The sequence below is a fragment of the Diabrotica virgifera genome, chromosome 5 (assembly GCF_917563875.1).
Source record: "Diabrotica virgifera virgifera chromosome 5, PGI_DIABVI_V3a".
Taxonomy (NCBI): domain Eukaryota; kingdom Metazoa; phylum Arthropoda; class Insecta; order Coleoptera; family Chrysomelidae; genus Diabrotica; species Diabrotica virgifera.
In genome coordinates this window covers 81,935,337-81,960,174 of record NC_065447.1, presented here as the reverse complement: position 1 = coordinate 81,960,174, position 24,838 = coordinate 81,935,337, and the positions used below count along the sequence as shown (strand labels likewise).

General features: G+C 34.8%; 1 protein-coding gene and 1 long non-coding RNA gene across 2 annotated transcripts in view; both read right to left on the bottom strand.

The window, feature by feature from the left end:
• LOC126885387 (ankyrin repeat and KH domain-containing protein mask-like) overlaps positions 1-24,838 on the bottom strand; it is a 156,667-nt gene that overhangs the window by 39,257 nt on the left and 92,572 nt on the right. Inside the window, exon 4 of the mRNA XM_050651950.1 lies at positions 22,921-22,975. Within this exon, the coding sequence (XP_050507907.1) occupies positions 22,921-22,975 (55 nt within the window). The remainder of the gene's footprint in view (positions 1-22,920; positions 22,976-24,838) is intronic.
• Positions 18,478-19,718, bottom strand: LOC126884264 (uncharacterized). Its single transcript, XR_007697913.1, has 2 exons — positions 19,367-19,718; positions 18,478-18,733 (listed from the first exon to the last, which is right to left on the bottom strand). It is a non-coding gene; the product is annotated as an uncharacterized LOC126884264 (long non-coding RNA).

Here is a 24,838-nt window from a genome sequence, read left to right as displayed (position 1 = left end):
CAAGGTCAAATCCATCATTGTTTTTGCTAATGATCTTTTTGTTGTTCATTCTGAAAAAAAAGATATCTCATTTCTTTTCCTTTGGCTCTTTGACCTTTCCTTAGATTCTGACATTGAAACTAAAACGGGACATGTTTGTTTTTAGCCACTTGGGGGAAATATTAAACTGTAACCAGTCCGTCAGCTCCCCTCACAACTGGGAGCAACCGTTCTACGCCAAGCCAGGTCATTTGGAGACCAGCCTGGAGAACCTCCCCCATACCTACTTTGTATCCTGCCCTCTGCACCCCAGAAGGGCATCGGTATATTAATTGGTACAAGCTAGCACCATCCCTGTGCTAATTCGCCTACCAGGGATTTTGGAATCCGTAGCAAGGACACTCTCGGGGACCATATAGGGTTTGTTTTGGGACACTTGGTATCTGCTAGTGATTGTCACTTCCACTATTACACCACATTCATTTTTTTGTATAAGACTCGGGACATTTATTTTGATGATTAAGTTTTATAGTTTATCGCACATATTTCGTTTCAATATTTAAGTTGCATATTGTTTTTATATATCTATAATAGTTGATAGTGTTCCCCAAACCAGTAAACTCTCTGGTCAAAGAGGTTTGAGCTCAGATCATCTTTTCCCCATATGAGATTCTCTTTACCTTTATATATTACCTGAAATTTACTTGTATCATTTATTTACTTAATTAACTTTATATTTTTAGTACTAACCTTGCTTGTCTCCACTTATCAATTTAAATTTATATACTTTTTCCTCTTAATTTGCTTAATTTATTAACTTATTCATATAACTTTAACGTACTTTAGCCAATCATTCTAATTAATTAAACTTATTTGCTTAACTTTTTACTTAACTTCATTTATTTAACTTTTTAATTATATCCCTGGACGCTATTCCCTTTGAATAGCTATCCATTTTACTTGTGATAAATTTTTAGTGACTACGCGTCGAAGCAACTGATTTTTATATATCAAGTAGACCGTAGATTCACATTAAGGAGGCTGGTGCCTATTTAACTCTTTGAGAGTTTATATTAATGTTCATTGGTTTGTAGTTTAGCGTTGCTGTACGTATTTTAATCGTACAATATTTGGTGAAGGTTGTTATTTAACCTAGTATATGTAAGTTGGGGGTATGCTTCCTAGAAAAGCTACTCCAATACTAATTTAATAGGTAATTATATTTATACTTAGATAGGTAATTATTTCCCATTGTCATTTTATAGTTACATAATTTGTATTTTCTAACTCAGAGGTTGTCAAAAATCTAAGTAGTTATATTTAATAAATATTTATTTGTTTTGTATACCAATTATTTTTTTTCCCATTTTTGAATTTAATAATTTAATATATTTAATATTTAACAGCAGTGTAAGATACCTGGAAGTTTGGTCTATCCAAACTTCTGGCGCCCATAATTCAGTCTATTGTATTTATCTCTTATATTCTTCTACTTTTATTATATTATTATATTTATTTAATCTATTTTCTGAGCATATATTCTTATCTTAATATTTCCCTTCTTAGTTATCATCACTCTCTACTTTGATCTACTGTTCTTCGACAGGCATGCAAACGAGCCGTATCCATCCTTGAGTGTCAAGTTGCTCTCTTGCATCTATAGCTAGCCAACTCTATTCAGTTTGCCTCTGTCTCTCCATACTTCCATTATCAGTTCATCACCCTTCCTTCATTCATTTCATCTTATCATTTTAGTTCAACAAATACTACTGCAAAGTAGTATTTTTGTTACAGTATGAATATAATTGCGAAACACTACAGAATTTTACTTTTTGACATAAATTTTATTAATAATAAGATAAATTTTGTTCAATATTTTTAATAATTAAAGTAAATAAATTTTAATTTCACTCAAATAAATAATCGATTGCTGCCATTGACCACTTACATTCAATCTCGGTTAATTTGATTAATAATCGCGGCAGGTAAAGTAACATTCTTCTTTCAATACAACAAAGTGTTACTTTACTGCCGAAAATGAGGGCAAATGAGTACAATAATGAATGATTTTAGTGAAGTCATAAACTAAAAAAAAAATCAAAGATTAAAGCTACCTCTATAAGATCCTGAAGAAATTTTTGTCATTACTTCATTATTAAGATATTATTTTTAATTATCAACAATGAGCGCTAAGCGTGTATTGAGGCGGCCGTCAATGTGAGTGCGAGTGAGATTTACCATTGGACGGCCGGAATGGTGCATCTCTTTAGCACTCACCATTGACGGCCGCCTAATACGCACTTAGCGCTCATTGTTAATAATTATAGATAAAGCTTAGTAATAAAATAGTGACAAAAAAATTTCTGCTGGATCTTGTAGAGGGGGCTATAAACTTTGATTTGGTCACTCTCTGACTTTCATAATAATGGATTTTAACCGAGTTATTAAGCCTTGAAAATGGCTATTTTCGCATTTTTCAAATTTTAAATCGCGTATAACTCGACAACAATCAATTTTAGAGAAAAATCACAAAATACCTTTTTTTGCTCAGAATAACCCAAATGATCTAAAAAAATTACTCAAAGTGAAAAAATTATTTTTGTGAATTTGTCTAAAAAAAATTGTTTAAACAATTTATCGATCAAGGTACTGCCTGGCACCCAGTAGATTTGTTATAAGGACCTCTTTTTTAGTAAGTTTGTGCAAAAAATTCGAATCGGAGTAATTCACCAAACGGGGGCGACGATACAGCCTAGACTAATTTGAACATATTCAGTAACATTTAATTTCTAGAATCGGCTGTTTGTGTGAATCAGAATCAACTTTTACTAAATGGCATTGGGAAGAGTATACTTTTCCTAGTTGGAGTCTACTTTTACTAGTAAATGTTGAATATAAATCCTCATTTTATATTATAATCAACTTTTACTGAAACCAGCCGTTAGAGCTGACTCCAACTAGTTGGAGTCAACTCCAACTGGATAATCAACTTGAACTGTAACATATATACATCAATTCTAAAACCAATCTGGACATATGGAATCCAGCTATGGGACACAGCGCCACATTCAAACTTAGAAATACTTCAAAGGTTCCAAAATAAGGTTTTAAGAATAATAGTCAATGCCCCCTGATACGTGCCAAATACAGTAATAGAAAAAGAAGTCCCCGCCATCAAAAGTGAAATAAAACGACACAGTGAAAAATATCGGGATAGAGTGAATACGCATGTGAACCCCCTCGCGAGTGAGTGATCTATTTTTAACACCATAGGTGAAATGCGCCACTTAAAAAAATTTAAACCAACGGACCTGATAAGCAGGTTTAACTAAATGTACTCGGAATAACAAGCAAATAACGGTTTTAGATAAATAGGTTAATTATGTGTGTGTGTATACACCGTTCTTAGGCGGTCAACGCCCTTCGGTAGGGATCTATGGAGGAGTATCACCAAGCCGGAAGCCCTTATCCCTTCCCGTACCGCTCCTCCATAGGCCGATCAGACGCCAGTTTATTCCAGACCAAGCCGTAGACTCTATTGAGTTTTATACTACGGCGTTGGCCTTTTATAAATTTCATGACCTAGCTGAGGCTCGAACCAGCGACCGCAAATCGCAAATCCACTAAACTTGTCGATCGACTGAGCCCCAGCTAACTGGACCGTCAAGACCGATTATGTAAAGGAACTAATTCACTGATAATATTTCCTACATGTCCAATATAAATATCCGATCATTTACTTATTGTCCTTTAAGAGGAAACAGTAGCGATCAACAGGTAGCGAAAACGCGTTCCAAGATTGCGGCTGTAATTTTGAATATTTTTTCGAGATATTTGGCACACGTATTCGTAATATAATAAAGAATGGCGGTACAGAGCCCAATTTGAAAAATATATTAATATGTGGAAATTACTCTGTAATTAAATACAATATTAAAAAAACGAGCCTGTACCGCCATTAAGAAGAACAAAAAATACACTTTCTTCAAATAAACTTTTTTATCCGATGCCTAGATTTTGTGTCATTTTGGAACTACTAATGAAATAAAAAATTTTAGTAGTTCCAAAATGACACAAAATCTATACATCGGATAAAAAAGTTTATTTGAAGAAAGTGTATTTTTTGTTCTTCTTAATGGCGGTACAGGCTCGTTTTTTAATATTGTATTTAATTACAGAGTAATTTCCACATACTAATATATTTTTCAAATTGGGCTCTGTACCGCCATTCTTTATTATACTACGAATACGTGTGCCAAATATCTCGAAAAAATATTAAAAATTACAGCCGCAATCTTGGAACGCGTTTTTGCTACCTGTTGATCGCTACTGTATCACCTTAATATTATATATGATATGTGACAGATTGTAAATATACTGGTTAGTATATGGTTAGTAGAGTTAATAAAAAAACTTTAAGAGATTTGGGTATAATGAGGGACGGAGCAGTTTGGCTTGGACTATAAAGGGCAAGCAAGTTTGCATAATCTGTTCCAAGTGTGATGTGAATGAAAGCAGACTCTTTTTGCCATTCAAGAGTAGTGGAAATAGTGCTGAAGAATTGTTCGAGGTTGTGCATGGTGATTTGTGTGGTCCCATGAAGGTACTGTCCATAGGAGGATCCAGATATTTTTCGGTTCTTGAAGATGACCTGAGTAAGATGTTTTTTTTTTAATTAAAAAAAAACAAAAGTGAAGCTCTAGATAGGTTTAAGGACTTTAAATTGCTAGTTAAGAACCAAAAAGGGCACAAAATCAAATGTTTTAGGTCTGAGAAGGGAGGAGAATTTTGTAGTGCTGACTTTGAATATTTTTTAAGTAGGAATGGTATCCTTATATCCCACAGCAGAATGGTACTTCAGAGAGAATGAACCGTGCCCTGGTGGAGAAGGCGAGGTGTTTACTGTTCGATGCAGATTTTCCTAAGCAGTTTTGGGCCGAAGCCATCAATACTGCTGCCTACTTAAGAAACCGATCTGTGGTCAGAGGTCTTGAGGGTAGAACACCATATGAACTCTACTACTTTTACTACTACTACTATCGGCTTACAGCGTTCTCCGTCACCCTCCGACTCCTAACTACCATTCTTCTCTGTTTAACCATAGACCTGGAGGGATTTCTCTTTCTTCTAGTTCTTTTTCAATTCCCTTCCTCCAGCTTCTTCTCGGCCTTCCTCTTTTCCTTCTCCCTTGTGGTGTCCGCACCAAAATCTGTTTAGGGATCCTGTCATCTGGCATTCTCTGTATGAACCCATATAAACTCTTCTACAGTAAAAAGCCAGATGTGAGTCATGTTCGAGTCTTTGGTAGTGAGGCAATGGCTCACATACCCAAACAAAAAAGGCAGAAGTTTGAAAAATAGACAGAGGAGATGTTCTTGGTTGGTTATGATAAAAATGTGAAGGGCTATATGCTCTGTCATACCATTAAAAAGAGTGTAATTACCAGTAGAAATGTGGTCATTAATGAAAAACCAAAGCTGCTTAAAAAATTTGATTTTCTAAGATCACCAAGCAATGAGATTGCGTTGAAAGAGGTATTAACTCAAGTGGAGCATCCAGACCAAGGTAAATTCCTAGATAGAATGTCAGATGAAGAAGAATACCATGATGGTTTGGATGATGACCTCGGAGATGACTCAAGTGACTCAGAGTATGTTCCAGATAAAGTGATTACACCAGAAATACCAAGTACACTTCTCCAAGAAATTAACGCATCACCACCTTAAAAATGGGTAATTTTTGATGTCTCGGATTTCCTAAACCTTTTGTCCGATTTAAGTGATGATGTTATAGCCTTATATTCTTTAACAATATCATTGAAATAATATTGTTGCTAGATAGGTACCTAAATTGTGATTGTATATTGTATACCGGGTGTACCAAATACCAATAAAACTGTGTTTTTTTCTTAAAGTTCGCATCACACTGTGAAATATTCTAGCATTTATAAAACACTGAAATTAAAACCGAACTATAGCCCAATGTTTTCTTAATATTCTGTTTTTTAATTCATTCGCTTATGTTGGATAATAAAAAAGTTAGGTACTTTAACAACTAGCCATGTTTTTCATCAATACAGTGTGTTTTTAAATAAGTATGGAAAACGTTAAGGGGGTAATCCTGCACGAAAAACTAATGACATTTTGCTTCATAAACGTATATCCGCAAATATTTAGTTTCCGAGATAAGGGGTGTTGAAATTTTTCTTACACACTGACGATTTATTTATTTCTCTAAAACCGATTATGATATGCAAATGAAATTTGGTGGGTTTTAAGAGGTAGTTATTACGCATTTTTTGACATACAATTAAGAATTTTATATTCGTCATTGGCGTGCATACGGGTCATATTACCTGTATGCGCGTCAATGGAGAATATTAAATCCTTAATTGCATGTCAAAAAATGCGACATAACTACCTCTTATAACCCACCAAATTTTATTTGCGATTTTAGAATAATAAATAAATCGTCAATTTATACTAAAAATTTCAACACCCCTACCTCGGAAACGAAGCATTTGCGGAGATACGTTTATGAAGCAAATTGTCATTATTTTTTCATGCAGAATTACCCCTTAAAGTTTTCCATACTTATTTAAAAACACCCGGTATTGATGAAAAACATGGCTAGTTGTTAAAGTACCTAACCTTTTTATTATCCAACATAAGCGAATGAATTAAAAAACAGAATATTTGAGACTCAGGTCAGTTAAAATTGTGTTTTGGTATGAAGATTCATAGGGATTAAATAAAGATACTATTAGATTTAACCAGAGGAGTGCTTATATTCATCAGTTATTAAGAACGTTAATTTTGTGGTAATTTTTGTAAGTTTTCTAAGTCAATTTAATAAGGGCCATAATGAGTATCACTGGAAACAGGTCCGGATCTAGGAACCGCGAGCCCCGCAATGCAGGGGGCCGGCGACCTGCAGGGGCCCGGACGCAAGAAACAATTTTTTTTATTATAGATTATTCACTACATGCAATCAATAAACAAAAAAATTATAAGCATGTTAGTTGTTTGTTCAAAGGGGTGTAAGTATAAATTTGGATTTGTTATCCAATGATAACAAAGACTCCACTAGCCTCTTAAATTATTGAACTGTGCCCTGAAAGGGTAAGTAGTTCACTGCACTGCACTGCACGACACTTCACTTCACTGCTGCTTAGAACCTATGTGGTAGCTCCAGTGGTTTGTGCCTCCTCAGTCTGCGAGTCTGCTCACTATTATCCAGCAGGTTTAGTGCAAGATTATTAGGGTGGTTTTCTAATTTTACCAAATAGCGGCTGCTGTATTCACTCACTGTCTCCTTTACTGTGGCTACTTGAAGATCGTCTCTGATTTCTCTGTTAGGTATAAACCAAGGTGCATTTGTTATGGTCCGTAGTACCTTCGACTGAAAGCGTTCCAATATCTCCATGTTTGAGTTTGCAGCCGTACCCCATAGTTGTACACCATATGTCCATATTGGTTTTAAGGCTACTTTATACACCAATAATTTGTTTTTTAAACTAAGCTTTGACTGTCTTCCCAATAGCCAGTAGTATTTACTGAGTTTTAAGCCAAGTTGTTTTAGTTTGTTAAAAATGTGCTTTCTCCAGGTCAGTCCTTTATCCAAGTGCATCCCTAAATACTTAACGCTGTCAGATTGAGGCAGATCTTGTCCATTTAGTGTAACAGGTGGCACTGTACCTCTGCATTTGGTAAATGTAACCTGCACTGATTTTACTTCATTGACTTTGATTCTCCAGTTTCTTGTCCAGTCCTGTATTTTCACTAGATGTTGTTGGAGAATTCTTGCGGCTATGACTGGGTCTTTGTGTTTGACCATTATCGCTTTATCATCTGCAAAGGAAGCTGTGATGGTTTGGTTGCTTACTGGAAGATCAGCTGTGTACATAAAATAGAGAAGTGGACCAAGAACACTGCCCTGTGGTACCCCTGTCTTTATCAAAAAGAAACAAATGGGAACCAAAAAGCTATATTCATTTGGAAGGCTGATAGAAAATTTGTTAGCAATTGAGATTTTGTTTTATGGTTTATATTGATAATGATAAGCCTGCGCTGGCGTTCTTATCCTACCCGACTGGGGCCAGTGTTTTGTGCGGCCGTGGCCGGTGGTCTGTGAGACACTGAGTCACGTCACAAATGTCACGATGGTGTAGACGTACATAGGTAATATGTCTGTAGGTTGTCTGTCATACAGACAACCGAGAGGCTACCCGACTGTGTGTAACGTGCCTAAGATAAACAACATAATACTCCTACCTTACATTTACTCATTTAGTTTAGAGTACTGGTGTATAATGGAGGAAGGAAGTGGTGCGACCAAAAGGCATAAACGTATCTAAGCCACATCAAAATCACAGTTTTGTTCTTTGATTGTCGATTCTACACAAGATCTGTCAAAAAAATATTAAATACGTTTCGTTGTGCGTTTTATCAATTTGGCAGAAGACTCAAGTCTGATAAATGATAATTGTCCAAAATTATTATCAAAAATCGAAGAAGCTTTTCTTGTATTTTTTCATGTTCATGATGCAGATGTCCAAGGTATTTCTACTTCAATTGTACAAATATTACAGAATGTTGACCTAAATATAAATAGGTGCAGAGGCCAAGGATATTATGGGGCCTCTGTGACGGACTGGGACGTTTCGCCGTCGCCGTTTCGCCGTCGCCATTTCGCCGTCGCCGTTTTGCCGTCGAGCCACTTCGCCGTCGGCCGTTTCGCCGTCGAGCCAGTTCGCCGTCGGCCGTTTCGCCGTCGCCATCTCGGCATTGGTTAAGTTTACAAGAACGTGATAACATACTAACTTTTTTTATACTAAATGTCAGTGTAAATAAAATGCTGATGTTGGTAGTTAAACCAAGTTATATTTTCGTATTCAACTATACATTGTTTTCGTCTGAAAAATAAAATATTTACAGTATTAAAAATATGACTATTATCAGATTCCCGGAAATAAACAATATTGAGAAAAGGGATTTCAATTTCAATTGTTTTTACTGTATCAAAAATAAAAAACCTCATTATGCAAAAGTGTTTGAAATATAATTGTTCGAAAACCATTCAAAACTTATATACAAGTAATGGCGACGGCGAAATGGCTCGACGGCGAAACGGTGACGGCGAAACGGCGACGGCGAAATGGCGACGGCGAAACGGCGACGGCGAAACGGCGACGGCGAAATGTCCTAGACCCCTCTGTGATGTTGGGAGTATACTCAGGCATACAGATCAGACCTTGGGAAATTGAATAGCACGCTATATACATACACTGTGCAGCTCATAACTTAAATTTAGTTATAAATGATGTAGTTGGCAGTGTAACGGATGTAGCGAACTACTTCGCTCTCCTTCAAAGTATATGTATATATTTTCTTTGGCCACAGTATCAATATATGGGACGTATTGTCTTCATTGACAGGAGAATCCGTTGTGACTTTGAAGAAGTTAAATCCAAAAAGATGGGCTTCAAGACATGAATCTATTTTGGCAATAAAACTTGATTTCCAGATATTTTGAAAGCACTAAGAAGGATTTTGCTTGAAAGCAAAAACCGGACGAAGTTGCAGAAGCAAACAAAATTACAAAAGCAATGGACTGTTTTAAATTCGTTATTAAGACTGTTCTATCTAAGATATTCATTCAGTTGTATATCTCTTCTAACATACTTCAAGTTAAAGGAACAGATCTGGAAAAAGCTGTACAGACTAAAAACGAGTAAAGACCATTTAAAAAACATTCTAAAATACTACTTAGCTATAAGAAAATAAGCTACTAATTTTAAATTACTTTTAACGGGATCCCCCGTTCTCCTTGGGGTATTCCAGATCCCCCAGACCCCCCGGTAGGCACCGAAAATGCCCAGAACCGCTCATGGGGGGCCCTTCATGTGGTTTGCAGAGGGCCCAAAATTTGTAGATCCGGACCTGACTGGGGAACAAGGGATGATTTTGATTTAACAGAGTTTGTTGATGCCGACTGGGTCTCAAATAAGTTAGATACAGTAGACTCCCTCTATAACGAGAACTGAAATGACGGACTAATTACCTCGTTATAAGCAAATCTCGTTATATTAGACAACAATAATATTGTGCATACCACCACCACTGAAATGTTTTGATGCCTCTTACGTAGTTTATTAGGTGGTGGATGAAATTTGGCCATCTTAAATTGTAATTTTCCTACAATGTTCAATATCGGTCGATAGATAAACAAGAAGGAAGAAGTTTATTACCGGCGGTGGAATTTATTACAACACTGGTCTCAATAAGCACACAGATGTTGGGCATTCCTGTATACAGGCAGTTATGTTATTTATTTATGGCCATCACCACGCCAAAAACAGGTAAAGAAACATATTCTCTGATTTCATTTTTCCTCGTTATAACCAAATATGCCTCGTTATAGAGGTGTTATAGTTCAATAGGAATTTCATGGGACATCTAGTGTACCTCGTTATAAGCGAAACCTCGTAATACCCGTGTTCGTTATAGAGAGAGTCTACTGTATAATATTTTACACAGGTTTTGTTTTTAAACTTTCGGGTGGTGCGATTTCTTGGAAGAGTGTTAAACAGAAATCGGTGTCTCTTTCTAGCACTAATACTCCAGGCTATGGGTGAAAAATAGGTCGATTTCAAGATATAATTCAGGAATTTTTGATTTTAACTATTTATAATGGGAAATAAGCCACAATATTATTAAAAAATGATTTTTATTAACGTTTCGACGCCCAAATCGGGTGCCGTTGTCAAAATACAAAATACTACTGATTATTATAAATAGTTAAAATTGTAAAAATGCCACAAGAAAATAGCTTCATAACAACATTAGGAATTTTTGAAACCTATCAGGTGTTGTAAAGGACGATGCCAGGAATAACTTCTACTAAAATGTGACCAAAAATATTGTGAGCTTTTTTTTTATTGCGATTTTAATTTGTTAAATTTGCAATTTTTAAAGATTTTTAATTTTGCATCTTAGGATATTGATTCTACAGAAAAACTTTTTAATAGAAAGTTGTAGTAAATTAAAAAACCTACAATTTGAGCTATGGTAAGTTTAATTTCGTTTATTGGTTATTGCAAAACAGCCTGTGAAAGGTCCAAAATGGCCGTTTTTTACAATTGCGTTATTTGTTGTACAAATATTTTTTTTATTTTTTAAAGCTTTAAAATGAAGATCTTTCAATTCCAAACATAAAAAAAATTGTATGGCCGGATTAACGAATTTGTTGCTTAGATATTATAAATTGTTTATCCCAAGAGGTCAAATGTCGAAGGCTATAACTTCTTGAAAAAAAATCGTAGAGAGTTGGTGAAACATCCAATGTCCTTCTAAAGAGTTATATTTTCATGTTCTGATGTTAATAAATGCGTAAAACATTTTTAAACCTCTAATTTTTGGGTTTGAAAATAAGGAGGAAATTTCGTTATAAACATTTAGAGCTGAAGCGGCCCTGTACATCCTATGAGTTTCTAACTCACAGATTATTGTTGCTGAAGACGAAATAAAGATTTATAAAAAAATAAAAAATTTTTACAACCAACTGAAGCCGAGATAATTGTTTCTTTTTTCTTACATCGTAGTGCCTTTATTTATAACAATTAAGAAATTATTTTACAGTCATTGACTAAAGAAAGGCTTATATTATCTTAAAATAAAAATTATTATAAAATATAGTTACATTTAATTATTAAAAATTATTTTTAAAATCGGTTGTTTTGCGAGCGGCCGAATTTTGCAAATCGCCCGGAATTTGTTGTGTCCATTTTTCAGATGTAAAAATATCTAATAAAAGCAATATTGATTAAATAAAAATAAAAAAAGTAAAGTTGGTATGGGATTCGAACCACGATTATCCACGTCCGAAGACCAAAGACCATTTCCCGTCACCACCCGCTCCAACTGTCAACACATATTACTCGATAAAGTGGGATATTCACGTCGTCCATATTCCCCTTAAATTAAAAAGAGACTACCGACCAAATAGGCTCATTTATCTCTGTCGCAACCGTCACCCATTTTAAGATCGCAGGGCGCAATCTAGAGTATTATATATCACTATGACCAAATCTAACCTAACCCTAACCCACAATATTTATTGACTTAAAATATTTTAATAAATCACTCATCTGGGAATCCCACAATGTTTATTTCATATTTTCCTTGATATTTTATTATTAAAATGTAAAACAATATTATTAGGTAAACCTAATCTAACTTAATGTAACCTGACCCTGGTAACAAAGCAGTAATTTTCTGTTAAAAATAGGTAATAATAAAATGTAACTTAGGTATTTAAAAATCGAAAGATTTTATTTTTCATAAGAAAACACATTTTATGGTAACTATGGCGACACTGTTAGAATTTTTCCGTTCCTGAGCTTATTGATAAATAGATGTTGTTGTTGTTATGTTGTCATTTCTGATTTCTTGTTTCATGATGGTATATAATGGCGGATAATAGCGGTGGATTTTAAGAATAAGACATATTTTAAATGGCAATTACATGAAAAGGAACGCTTGGCCCCAATAAAAAACCATTGTATTATACAATCATCTGTAAGTGAAACAGCATTCATTGATTAAATTGCATATCCGTAAGCAACAGTCTACTCTTTTACGGAACTAGAACCATAATTACTTTTTTATAGTGTAATTAATAAATACCCAGACAAAATTAAAGGGTTTATGTCAAAAATAACCAATGTCAGTTTTATGAAGTGTTTAACGATTGACACTACTTGGCAAATTAACATTATTTACATTTTTGTCAAAAACTTATGGTGACAAAAACGCCATGGTGCTAAAATTATACCGTCAATATAATATTTATTAATGAATTAATTACCTGTATATGGAAACAAAATATAAAACTGTTTTCATTTAATTATTTTGAACTTTTCTAATGCATACGTCTTACTCTTAACCGTCTTCTTCTTCTTCTTTTTGTTTTAATGGCTTCCACGTCGTGGTGATACGCCAGCTCAATTTGGTGGTGATTACGAACACACGATACGAATCGTATCCGCGATGTTTTACCATAAGGCGCTATGGTAAAACATGGCGGATACGATTCGTATCGAGTATTCGTAATCCCACTGCTTTCTAACCATTGACATATTAAGCGTAGACTCGGCATACTCACCAAAAAAGCGTAACGCGGAAACAGCATGGAAACAGTCGATCGGTGGTCTATCTATATCTTTTAACCAAACGATCCCGCGCATGTGACTGACAAAGATGGCTAGACCATTCAATCCTATGTCGACGTTACACCCCGTTGCATTGAGTGGCATATCCCTAGCCAAGTCTATCCTTTTACATGTCTCTGGTTCTAACTCGGTTCTAAATCCTAGCCCACAACTTTGTGCCATGTAATTTGGGTTGCCTATATGATCGGGCATGAATGAATCAAATATGTAATACCCTTTTTGTAGATGTATTTAAAAATGAAATTGAAAAGTTATTACTATAAAGAGTGATATGTAGGTACCTATAAACGTGGCTATGCTTGACGAATAAAACAATTAGATATAAAAAATCACAAATTTTAGTAAATTTGGGAAAGTATCATAAATACAAATACCAATGTTGAAACGTATTTAAATACCAAGTATTTAAATACTAAAAATGTACCCAACTTCTTGGGTAAATTTTTGAAGTTATACTTTTTTAGGCGCGATTGAGTGTAAAATTTCCTAATTCTGCGCACACACAGTATGGCGTTTAGTTGCTGAATCTTTCAAGTTATGTATAAATATATCAGTGCAAGAAAAGGCGTGAAAAGAATATATTAGTGTTTTTAGTAAATGTATTATTTATTATAATTTTTGTGTCTTTGGATTTGTCTTCCCCGGGAATAAGATATTTTATAATAATAGTAAGTATATTATTTAAAGTATTTTTGTATTTAATTAGAGGGGAGCACGGAAGCTCCACGCAAGTGATATTATAAGAACAAAATGTCACTAGCGCTCCCTGGAAACGCCCGTCGGACGGCCAATCCTTCCACCACTGGATCCGAACAAACAAACGAGAATCAACGGCTCTTCTCAGAGCCTACATTGACAATGAGGGTATTACTTGTAATAAACAGGAAATTTTGTCTGAACTGTGTCAAATCCACAGATGTGATATATTATGCATACAAGAGACTCACCGTGACATATCAGCACATAGACCTAGCGTTGAGGGAATGCAGCTTATCATTGAACATCCAAGTGCAAAGCACGGAAGCGCCATCTTCGTGAAAAGAGATATTCATGTAACATCAGCTACAATGATATTGAAATTCTGACCGTCGAAATAGGAGCCTGCACAGTTACATCTGTGTATAAACCGCCCTGGAGAGACTTTGTTTCCTCCCATCCAAAAAATTTCGATTCTCAAAAAACCAGAGTCATTCTCGGGGATTTTAATAGTCATAATGTTCATTGGGGCTACGCTTCAACTGATAAAAATGGAGATCTTGTGGAATCGTGGGCTGAACAAAACAACCTGGCACTGCTGCATGACCCAAAACTGCCATATTCATTCCAAAGCAAAATATGTAAGAAAGGTTACAACCCTGATCTCACCTTCATCAGCATGTCTTTAGAGGACCGTTGCGTCAGAAAGATATATAAACCTATACCAAAGACACAACATAGGCCCGTGGGAATATCCGTATGCAGCGCTATAAAAGCTCCCAAAATCCCTTTCAAACGAAGGTTTAATTTCAAAAAGGCGAACTGGGAAAAATATGCTGATGAATTGGAAACATAAGTGAAAAATATAGTCCCTACCCCCAAAAACTATGATGCGTTCATCAAACTTGTAAAACGAACCTCATGTAAACACATACCCAGAGGATGTCAACAACATTACATATCTGGTCTGAACGATGAAGCAAAAGACATTATGACAAAGTACACCGAAGAATATAGTAAAGACCCATTTAGCGAAGTTACGGCAGAGATAGGGGAGAGACTGCAGCAAATACTAAGCGCCTCCAGACAAGAACGGTGGAGCGAGACTTTAAGTAAAATGCATATGACACACAGTAGTAAGCAGGCTTGGAATATGATCAAAAAACTGAATGGTGATCCCACAGAGGTGAAAGAGCCATGTGCAATAACGCCAAATCAGATAGCCCACCAACTGCTTCTGAATGGCAAAAGAAACAATCGTTGCAAACGCCAAAGATTATAAGAACTCAAGACCAAGAAACAACTCTCTTGCGAAACCCATTTACCATCGAAGAGCTTAAAAATGGTATTGACTGTATGAAAAATGGAAAATCCCCTGGGGTGGACGAAATCCTAACAGAGCAGATAAAACACTTCGGGCAAAAAGCGAGGCAATGGGTGCTCGATCTATTTAACATCTCTCGCTCTACCTACCAGATTCCTCAAATGTGGCGTAAATCAAAAGTAGTAGCCCTTCTGAAACCTGGTAAAGACCCTGAACTACCGAGTAGCTACCGTCCGATATCTCTTCTATGTCATTTATATAAATTGTATGAACGCCTCATTTTGAACCGCATCCAGGAAACATTAGATGCAAAACTAATCCCACAACAAGCAGGCTTCAGACCAGGTAAATCATGCACAGGCCAAGTGCTGAACCTAACAGAGCACATAGAGGAGGGATTTGAGCAGAGGGAGATAGTGGGAGTAGCCTTGATAGACCTCACAGCGGCCTACGATACGATAAACCACAGAACCTTGCTAACTAAGATCTATAACACTGTGTTTGACTATGATCTGGTAAATATCATTAGATCACTGTTGTGTAATCGACGCTTCTACGTTGTGCTAAATGGAAAGAAGAGTAGATAGAGAACCCAAAAAAATGGCCTACCTCAAGGAAGCGTTCTGGCGCCGTCCCTATTTAACATCTACACCAATGACCAACCAATGCACCCTCGGACTGAGAGTTTTGTGTACGCTGACGACCTTGGTATCGCCGTAAAGGGGAAACACTCACACAAGTAGAGTCGATAATGGAAGAGGCTTTAAACATGATGTCAGCTTATTACAAACAAAACTCATTAAAGCCAAACCCTACTAAAACCCAAGTATGTGCATTCCACCTCAACAACCATCTGCGCATGTAAAACTGAATGTTTCTTGGGAGGGACAACGCTTGGAACATACTGATAGGCCCAAATATCTTGGAGTGATACTAGACCGGTCACTAACGTATAAATTCCACTGCCAGAGCACAAGAAAAAAGGTTTCAACGAGAAACAACCTTCTCCGGAAACTTGTAGGGAGCAAGTGGGGTGCAAACCCCCAGGTCTTAAAGTCAACAGCTGAGGCCTTATGTTTCTCAACAGGAGAATATGCTTGTCCCGTCTGGGGTAGATCTAGACACGCCCAACAAGTCACCACGGCGTTAAATGAAACATGTAGAATAATTACCGGTTGTATGAAGCCTACCCCTCTACCATTACTGTACCGGGCAGCTGGATTCGCATCACCAGACGACCGTAGATGCGCCTCACAATATGTGGAGAAGTTCAGGCAAACTTTCGATGAAAGGCACCAATTATACGGGTTTGAGGAACCGCCAGGAATCAGCCGACTTAAATCAAGGAAAAGGTTTATGAGAAATGTCAGCGTCGAACCACCCGAACTGTTCCCCCTACATCCAGAACAACCTAATGGAATGAACCTGGACTGGAGAACCTGGCGGACACTCAACCGAATACGCACAGGTGTTGCCCCTGTAAAACAGAACCTTATTAAATGGGGCATCAAGACAGATAACGACGCACTTTGTGAATGTGGGGAAATACAGGGCGTGGAGCATCTGGGAGTATGCAGACTTTGCCCATCACAGTGCACCCTCGATGATTTATGGCTCGCAAATACAACGGGTGTAGACGTAGCCCGATATTGGGCAGAAAAACTGTAGTCGGATTCAGACACGAAAAAGTAAAGTAAGTGTATTTAATTTGTCAGTGTGTATGAGAAATCTTGTAACCTGTCAAAGCAAAAGGGAGAGAGCGCAGTGGTAGAGCGTGTGACCGGAGATCAAGAGGTCCCGGGTTCAAATCCCGGACGATTCATATTTTTTTTATATTTTTGGTATCGTTTTAAAAAAAAATTTAAAAGTGTGTAACAAAAATACTACTTTGCAGTAGTATTTGTAGAACGAAAATGATAAGAATGAAATGAGTGAAGGAAGGGTGATGAACTGATAATAGAAGTATGGAAAGACAGAGGCAAACTAAATAGAATTGGCTCGCAAGAGAACAACTTGACACTCAAGTATGGGTACGGCTCGTTTTCATGCCTGTCGAAGAACAGTAGCTCAAACTAAAGAGGGATGATGACTAGAAAAAGAAATATGAATATGAAAAGAGATGCTTATAACATAGATCGAATAAATATAATAATATAATAAAAATAGAAGAATATAGGAGATAAATACAATAGACTGAATTATGGGCGCCAGAAGTTGGGATGGACCAAACTTCCAGGTATCTTACACTGCTATTAAATATTAAATATATTAAATTCAAAAATGGGAAAAAATAATTGATATACAAAAACAAATAAATATTTATTAAATATAACTTTTGACAACCTCTGAGTTAGAAAAATACAAACTATGTAACTCTAAAATGACAATGGGAAATAATTACCTATAGTAATATAAATATAATCTATAGTTACATTAGTAATGGAGTAGCTCTTATATGGAGCGTACCCCCAACTTACATATACTAGGTTAAATAACAACCTTCACCAAATAATTGTGCGATTGCAATACGTACAGCAACGTTAAACCCTATAGAACTAATGAACCAGAATATAATTAAGGGAGGATTATTCACAATGAATAATTTCCGTAACTCTCAAAGAGTTAAATAGGCACTAGCCTCATTAAGGTGAACCTACGGTCTACTTGATATATAAAAATCAGTTGCTTCGACACGTAGTCACTAAAAAATATAACAAGTAAAATGGATAGCGATTCAAAGGGAATAGCGTCCAAAGATATAATTAAAAATTGATTAAATGAATTTAAGTAAAGTTAAGCAAATAAGTTAAATAATTATGATTGACTAAAGAAAGATAAAAGTTATATGAATAAGTTAATAAATTAAGCAAATTAAGAGGAAAAAGTATATAAATTTAAATTGATAAGTGGAGACAAGCAAGGTTAGTACTAAAATATAAAGTTAATTAAGTAAATAAATGGTACAAGTAAATTTCAGGAAATTTATAAAGGTAAAGAGAGTCTCATATGGGGAAAAGATGATCTGAGCTCAAACCTCTTTGACCAGAGAGTTTACTGGTTTGGGGAACACTATCAACTATTATAGATATATAAAAACAATATGCAACTTAAATATTGAAACAAAATATGTGCGATAAACTATAAAACTTAATCATCAAAATAAATGTCCCGAGTCTTATACAAAAAATGAATGTGCTGTAATAGTGGAAGTAACAATCACTAGCAGATACCAAGTGTCCCAAAACAAACCCTATATGGTCCCCGAGAGTGTCCTTGCTACGGATTCCAAAATCCCTGGTAGGCGAATTAGCACAGGGATGGTGCTAGCTTGTACCAATTAATATACCGATGCCCTTCTGGGGTGCAGAGGGCAGGATACAAAGTAGGTATGTGGGAGGTTCTCCAGGCTGGTCTCCAAATGACCTGGCTTGGCGTAGAACGGTTGCTCCCAGTTGTGAGGGGAGCTGACGGACTGGTTACAGTTTAAGATTTCCCCCAAGTGGCTAAAAACAAACATGTCCCGTTTTAGTTTCAATGTCAGAATCTAAGAAAAGGTCAAAGAGCCAAAGGAAAAGAAATGAGATATCTTTTTTTCAGAATGAACAACAAAAAGAAGATCATTAGCAAAAACAATGATGGATTTGACCTTGATTCACATTACACACATTAATTTGGGATTTAACTTTAAATTCAATATTTAATACAGAATATGATTTTTATCTGAAAAAAATGTCTATAAAGAGTATTTTTTTTATTATTAAAAATGGTATGGGATAATGTAATGTGTTGTAAATTTTAAAAAAATACTGGCTTTTGGAACGAATTTAAGGTGGCTAGAATACACACAATCTAATAGAATAGAGAATAATGAATGTAATCTGTAAAATTTGAATTCAATATTATGAGGTTGACATAACCCCACAAATCAAATGATATAATTTACAGGATATGTGACAAGATAATCTTCATCTGAGTGTATATTTTCGAACTATGGATATAATTAAAGATACTAAATTCAAAGAACAACTTCGATTCATACATTTACAGAAATAAATTCAATAGGAATTTAATATGACATGATAGCGGCCATATTCGTTCCTTTTTCTCAAACTTTTTAAGAGTAAAAAAAAATTTACCGGATGACATGACTTCCAATTCCTCCGGGATCTCCCAAAACTTAGTCTCCTAGCTTCTCCAAAACACCACCAATAATTTGCCACTAAATATCACTTATAAAAGCTTGAAACTATTGTATTAAAATTTCCGTCCTTTTCAATCAGTCATCCGCCACTTTTCCGTTCTAGCGTACCAAGCGAAGTGTCCAATATTTCCCGTCGTTAGACGAGAAGCCCCACAGAACGAAACTTACATGACAGCGAATGGTGTCTAATACCAACTGAAGTACTTGTGCCAACTAATAGTTAAGTATGACGTCAGTCAAAGATTTATTTTAATTAGATCTTATTATTTTTAAGTATAATTTAATGACAAACCGATATTAAAATTTAAATAAAATAACTATAAAGATAATTAAAGTTAACGGACTGTTATAAGTGGTAGGTAAAGAAATTATTTTAATATTTAAATAAAATACAAATAACCTGTTAAGTATATTAATTTCGTTGAAATCATACAATAGAAGTGGAACTTCTTACGTGGGTACAAAGTACACAAACATTCTTTTTTTTTCTTAATCATTCACCCTTTTTGTACATTTCTTATTTTTAACTTGGTATCGGAGCTAATGAACCGTATTTCAAAATTTAAATGCTTATTTCTAGGTATTTAAATACTTTAGACTTTAGAGCATTTAAATACCAAGTAGGTACTTATTTACAATTATAGAGTATTGAGCCAAAATTAAATTGAAAAAATAATTTTATTAACGTTTCGAAGCCCAAATCGGGTTTCGTTGTCAAAATACAAAATACTACTAAAATAAACAAAAATGTTGTTGCTAAGTAAAAAAAATTCTTCTAATAATTTATTTAATCTGACTTATTTATATTGGAAATTCAGACGTATATGAAGGGCTAAAACCAAAAGGGTCTAAGTGACATTTTTTTAAAAAAATGAGTAGGCGCATATATCGAAAGTTAAAACTAAACATTACTTACTGGCAAAATGATCCAATTGATTTTTAAACGTTCTGCGCCATCTCTTGGTAAGGGAAAAAATGAGGTATACAGATGTTATATTTTCAGTAGTACCAAAGTGATCAATGGGCGCTTAGACCGTTATGCCGCTGATTACTGTCAGTTTTTGTTGATTCTTATCCACATTGTTTTTGCAAGTTTAGTGTAGTTTTCGTATCTTATTAGTGGAATATCCTTTATGTATGTATGTAATGAGACCATTGGCCAACGAGGATCGCAAGAAATTGGATCATGTCTTATTAAGGTAAAGCTACACCTTACTTAGTCATTGTTTATTATTAATTTTTTTTTTCAGTACATAAAAGATTTGCCATTAACTGGCGAAGAACTAATTTGTTACAGTGATCAATGTGATGAGAAAAATAAAAATAAGAACATTGCTAAATTGTTTATGTTTTTGGTTCAAAGTACTATATTGAAAATAATGCATCATACATTTTTTAGCCAGGACATTCCTATATGGAATGCGACCGTTCTTTTGCTAGAATCGAAAAAAGAAGACAGCTATCCTTATACATTTTTATGCCAGAACATTGGACAGATTTAATAATGAAATCTTCCAAAAAGTTTCAAGTATATTCCATGGAAAAAAATGATTTTCTCGACTTTGATTACCTTCATAGGCTCATGTGAGATCCAAAAAAGGACATGGAAAAGCGACCAATAAAATGGCGAGAAATCGTGTGGTTTGAGTACAGACATGAAAACTTTTTATTTCTTGTGTTCGAGGCAACGAGGCATCCAAATAATTGCCTTGCTTTCCAAGCTGAAAAGTGTTCATTACTTAACGTAGGTAAACCAAATTTGAACTTTATCTATTGAAAATTTAAACCAACCCCTAAATAGAGCCGATTTGGAAATTCCATTATGCTAAGTGGGAAAATCTTATTTAGCTGTTGCCTTTTATTTCCTCAGTTCATCATACTTTTTACCAAAATATGGCCCATCAACATCAACTCAAAAAGAAAAAAAAATGCAACAGAAAGTAAGCCAACGACGTCGACGGAAACTAAAATGGAGGAATATGTCCAAGAAGAAAATAATGATCTTGACATTTACTCTGACTATGATAATTAATATTTTTTTTATAATGTTTACTATAGGGCTTTTCATTCACAGTCATTTGTTTCGAGCTTCTGTCATGTGTCACATAATATTAATATATCTACGTCATACGTTATTGGTATATACGATGATACAAACCAAAGACGTATGGCGTAGATATATTAATATTATGTGACACATGACAGAAGCTCGAAACAAATGACAGTCGATGAAAAGCCCTATTACCGTTGATTGACAAATATACGGATAAATATACGCCTATATTTACCAACCAACGCTACTACAATAAAGATTTCTTATTGGGAAATCATCGTTTAAAAAAAACTAAAGAAAAATAGAACCAAAGAGGTCTAATTCCCGGTTGCACCAACAGATCTTAAGCTTAAGTCGAGAATATCATAAGAATTAATATAATATAATTATTATAATATATAACAATAAGAATACCATAATATAATAATAGATATAATTGATAATAAGGTAAGAATCTAAAATTATGATCCAACGTAAGTGATACTCAAGGAGGCCCTATCTATAAGTAGAGCTTAGCTACGCTGGAGCTTAAGATCTGTTGGTGCAACCAGGCATTAATGACTTTTAAACAAACAAAAATGTAACAACATTATGTGAAACGTAATTAAACACTTAAATATATTATGCGTTTTTTTCCTTAAAAACCCCATATGAAATATCTTTACACATTTTACAATAAGCAATTAACTTTAACATTGAATATCTCCAAACGAACATAACGGCACTTAGATCCTTTTGGTTTTTACCCTTCATATTATACATTTTAAAGTAGAAGACTTTAAAGTAGAAGTCTTCTACTTTAAACTGATATCGCCAATATTTATGAGTTGCGTTCCTGGGATGACTTTACTAAAAGATAGTTCATTCGATTACATGAAATCAATCCCGACTCAAGAATATCCGTCACAAAAAAATCATAACATGTGATCTTTCTTTAAAAAGACAACCAAATGCAGGGCCGGATTTAAGGGAGGGCAGGCTGGGCAGCTGCCCGGGGCCCCCACAAAATCCCAAACATAAAAAAGTCAGCACATTATTCACATAAAATAATTTTTGTTTTAGGCGAACATAATTATGTATATCAAAAATAATTTTTTATTTATCGTTATATTGACTTGGCACTACGCCACTGAGTATAATAACATTGATCAAAACATTGCTTACTCCACATTTACAAAGTGTGAACTTTTTGAGCCAAACTTGCCTCCTACGCCTACAATAATTTATTTGCCTTTTAAGTCAGATTCTACATTCTACATCATGCATATTTTTTAAATACCCTTTTTGCATGGATTGCAAAATACTCAGAACATAATCAAGTGGAATTCAGTCTTTTTTGTTGAGTCATAATTTGGTTACTAGTTTGACCTTAAATTATCCTGTTGACAAAAATTGTGGCATAAGCCAATCTGAAAATCTGGCACTAAACCACTCACCACTCATTTGTTTGGTGACTTTGTTGCTACTTGCAGAAAGAATAATAATTGTCAGCTGTAATACAATTTACGATAATCTAGTAAAACAGCAATATTACTTACCTGTTTGTATTATTTCGTACTGTTACCCCTATTGAAAAAGGTAAGTTTTTACTTTATTTTTGTGATAGCCTAGAAGTTTTCTATCTGGTATTTGGAGGGTAGGTGACTTTTAAAATATAAAAATTTAAATAAAGTCATGCTACTCATAAAAACATGGTCAGGCCAGGCCGGAAAATATTTAAGTTGTACATTGGATTTTTAACTGTTAAATAATTGGGATACAAGTTTAAATGCTAATTTCTAAAATCATTCAAAAGGTGCGTATTAAAAAAAATTGTGCTGTGTGCTCTCATTGCTACTATTACCTATAATAGTCCATTGACTCACGGTTTTTTCTGAAACTTTTAAAGAACATCAGCATCATTTGCAAATGCCAATATTTGTACACTTTTTGTTACTATTGTTCCTCTGGTGTTAACTTTTGAGTCTCTAATTATTTTCTCTAACGTGATGTTGAATAGAATACAGGATAGGGCCTATCGTAGGCCCGTTCTAACATGGATTGAATCTGTTAGTGCGTTTTGAATTCGAATTTGAATGTGTACCTTAAGTGTGTCTTTTACTATATCAATGAGTTGAGTTCGAAGATTAAACTCTTTCAGGGCATGGATCAGAAATTCTGGATGGATGCTATCATAGGCACTATCAAAATCAATGAAGAGATGATGTGTGTCTATATTAAATTCACTATCCTTTTCCAAGATTTGCCTCAAGGCTCAAGACGAAGATCTGATCTATTATGGACTTCTGCCTGCAGAAATCACATTGATATCCCCAACTATTTTTCTCCTCATATGGTGTCGATCGCTCATACACAATATTTGACAGGATTTTTATTGTTCATATTGCGACAGTCAGTAGCGTTATTGTCCGGTAGTTTTTACATTGAAGCTGATCTCCCTTTCTATGTAGTGGAATAATTACTCCGGTATTCCAGTCTTGTGTCAGTGGTTTATTATTCCATATTTATGTTCACTATTAGTTTGTGTATCGCTTTCAATAGGGAGTATCCGCCTTCTTTGATTAATTCTGCGCTAATATTGTCTAATCCAGGTGATTTGTTGTTTTTCACTCTGGTAACTGCTTCTTGCATTTCAGCTATTGAAGGGGGTTGTTTCTCTGGTATCCGTTTGATTCAGTATAATTGCATCAAATAGTGGATCTCCGTTTTTTAAACTTTTCTTTGAAGAAGTCTGTTATTACTTTAGTTATTTGCAGTAAATTTCCGAGTAAATATGTTCATTTTTCAACAAAAAAAAAACGTTTTTAGACGGTTTTTTGCAAATGACTAAAAAAGTAAGTATTTTATCGAAAAAACATTGTTATCAAAAATATAAGTGTAGCTTATGAATAAGTGAAAAAAATGGTGTATGTATGAATTCTAGAGAGCAAGTCCAGCCTTGCTGTCTCTAACTACATTGGAGAGTGATCATTCTCAAAACTAAAGTTAATTAAAAATCGCCTTCGGTCTATGATGGACCAAGAGCGTTTCATATCTCTATAATGAGCATTAAACACGATGTCTTAAAGGAACTAAATAGATATGTCAGACATAATTAAGAAATTTTCAATTCAAAAATCTAAAAAATACATAGACTTTAACCATACATTTTACAATATTTATTTTTAATATTTTACGGTAACAAGTTACACCTCTTGTATTTTTTATTATTTAAAAATATATTTATAAATGTAGATCAACAATTTTTTTTTAATTTTTAAGAGGGAAAACTCTATACTTGGCTATACACCATAGTTATAACAACAATTTTTTAATGGTAGGAGGTAGGGTCCCACATCAATTTTGTCCAGGGGC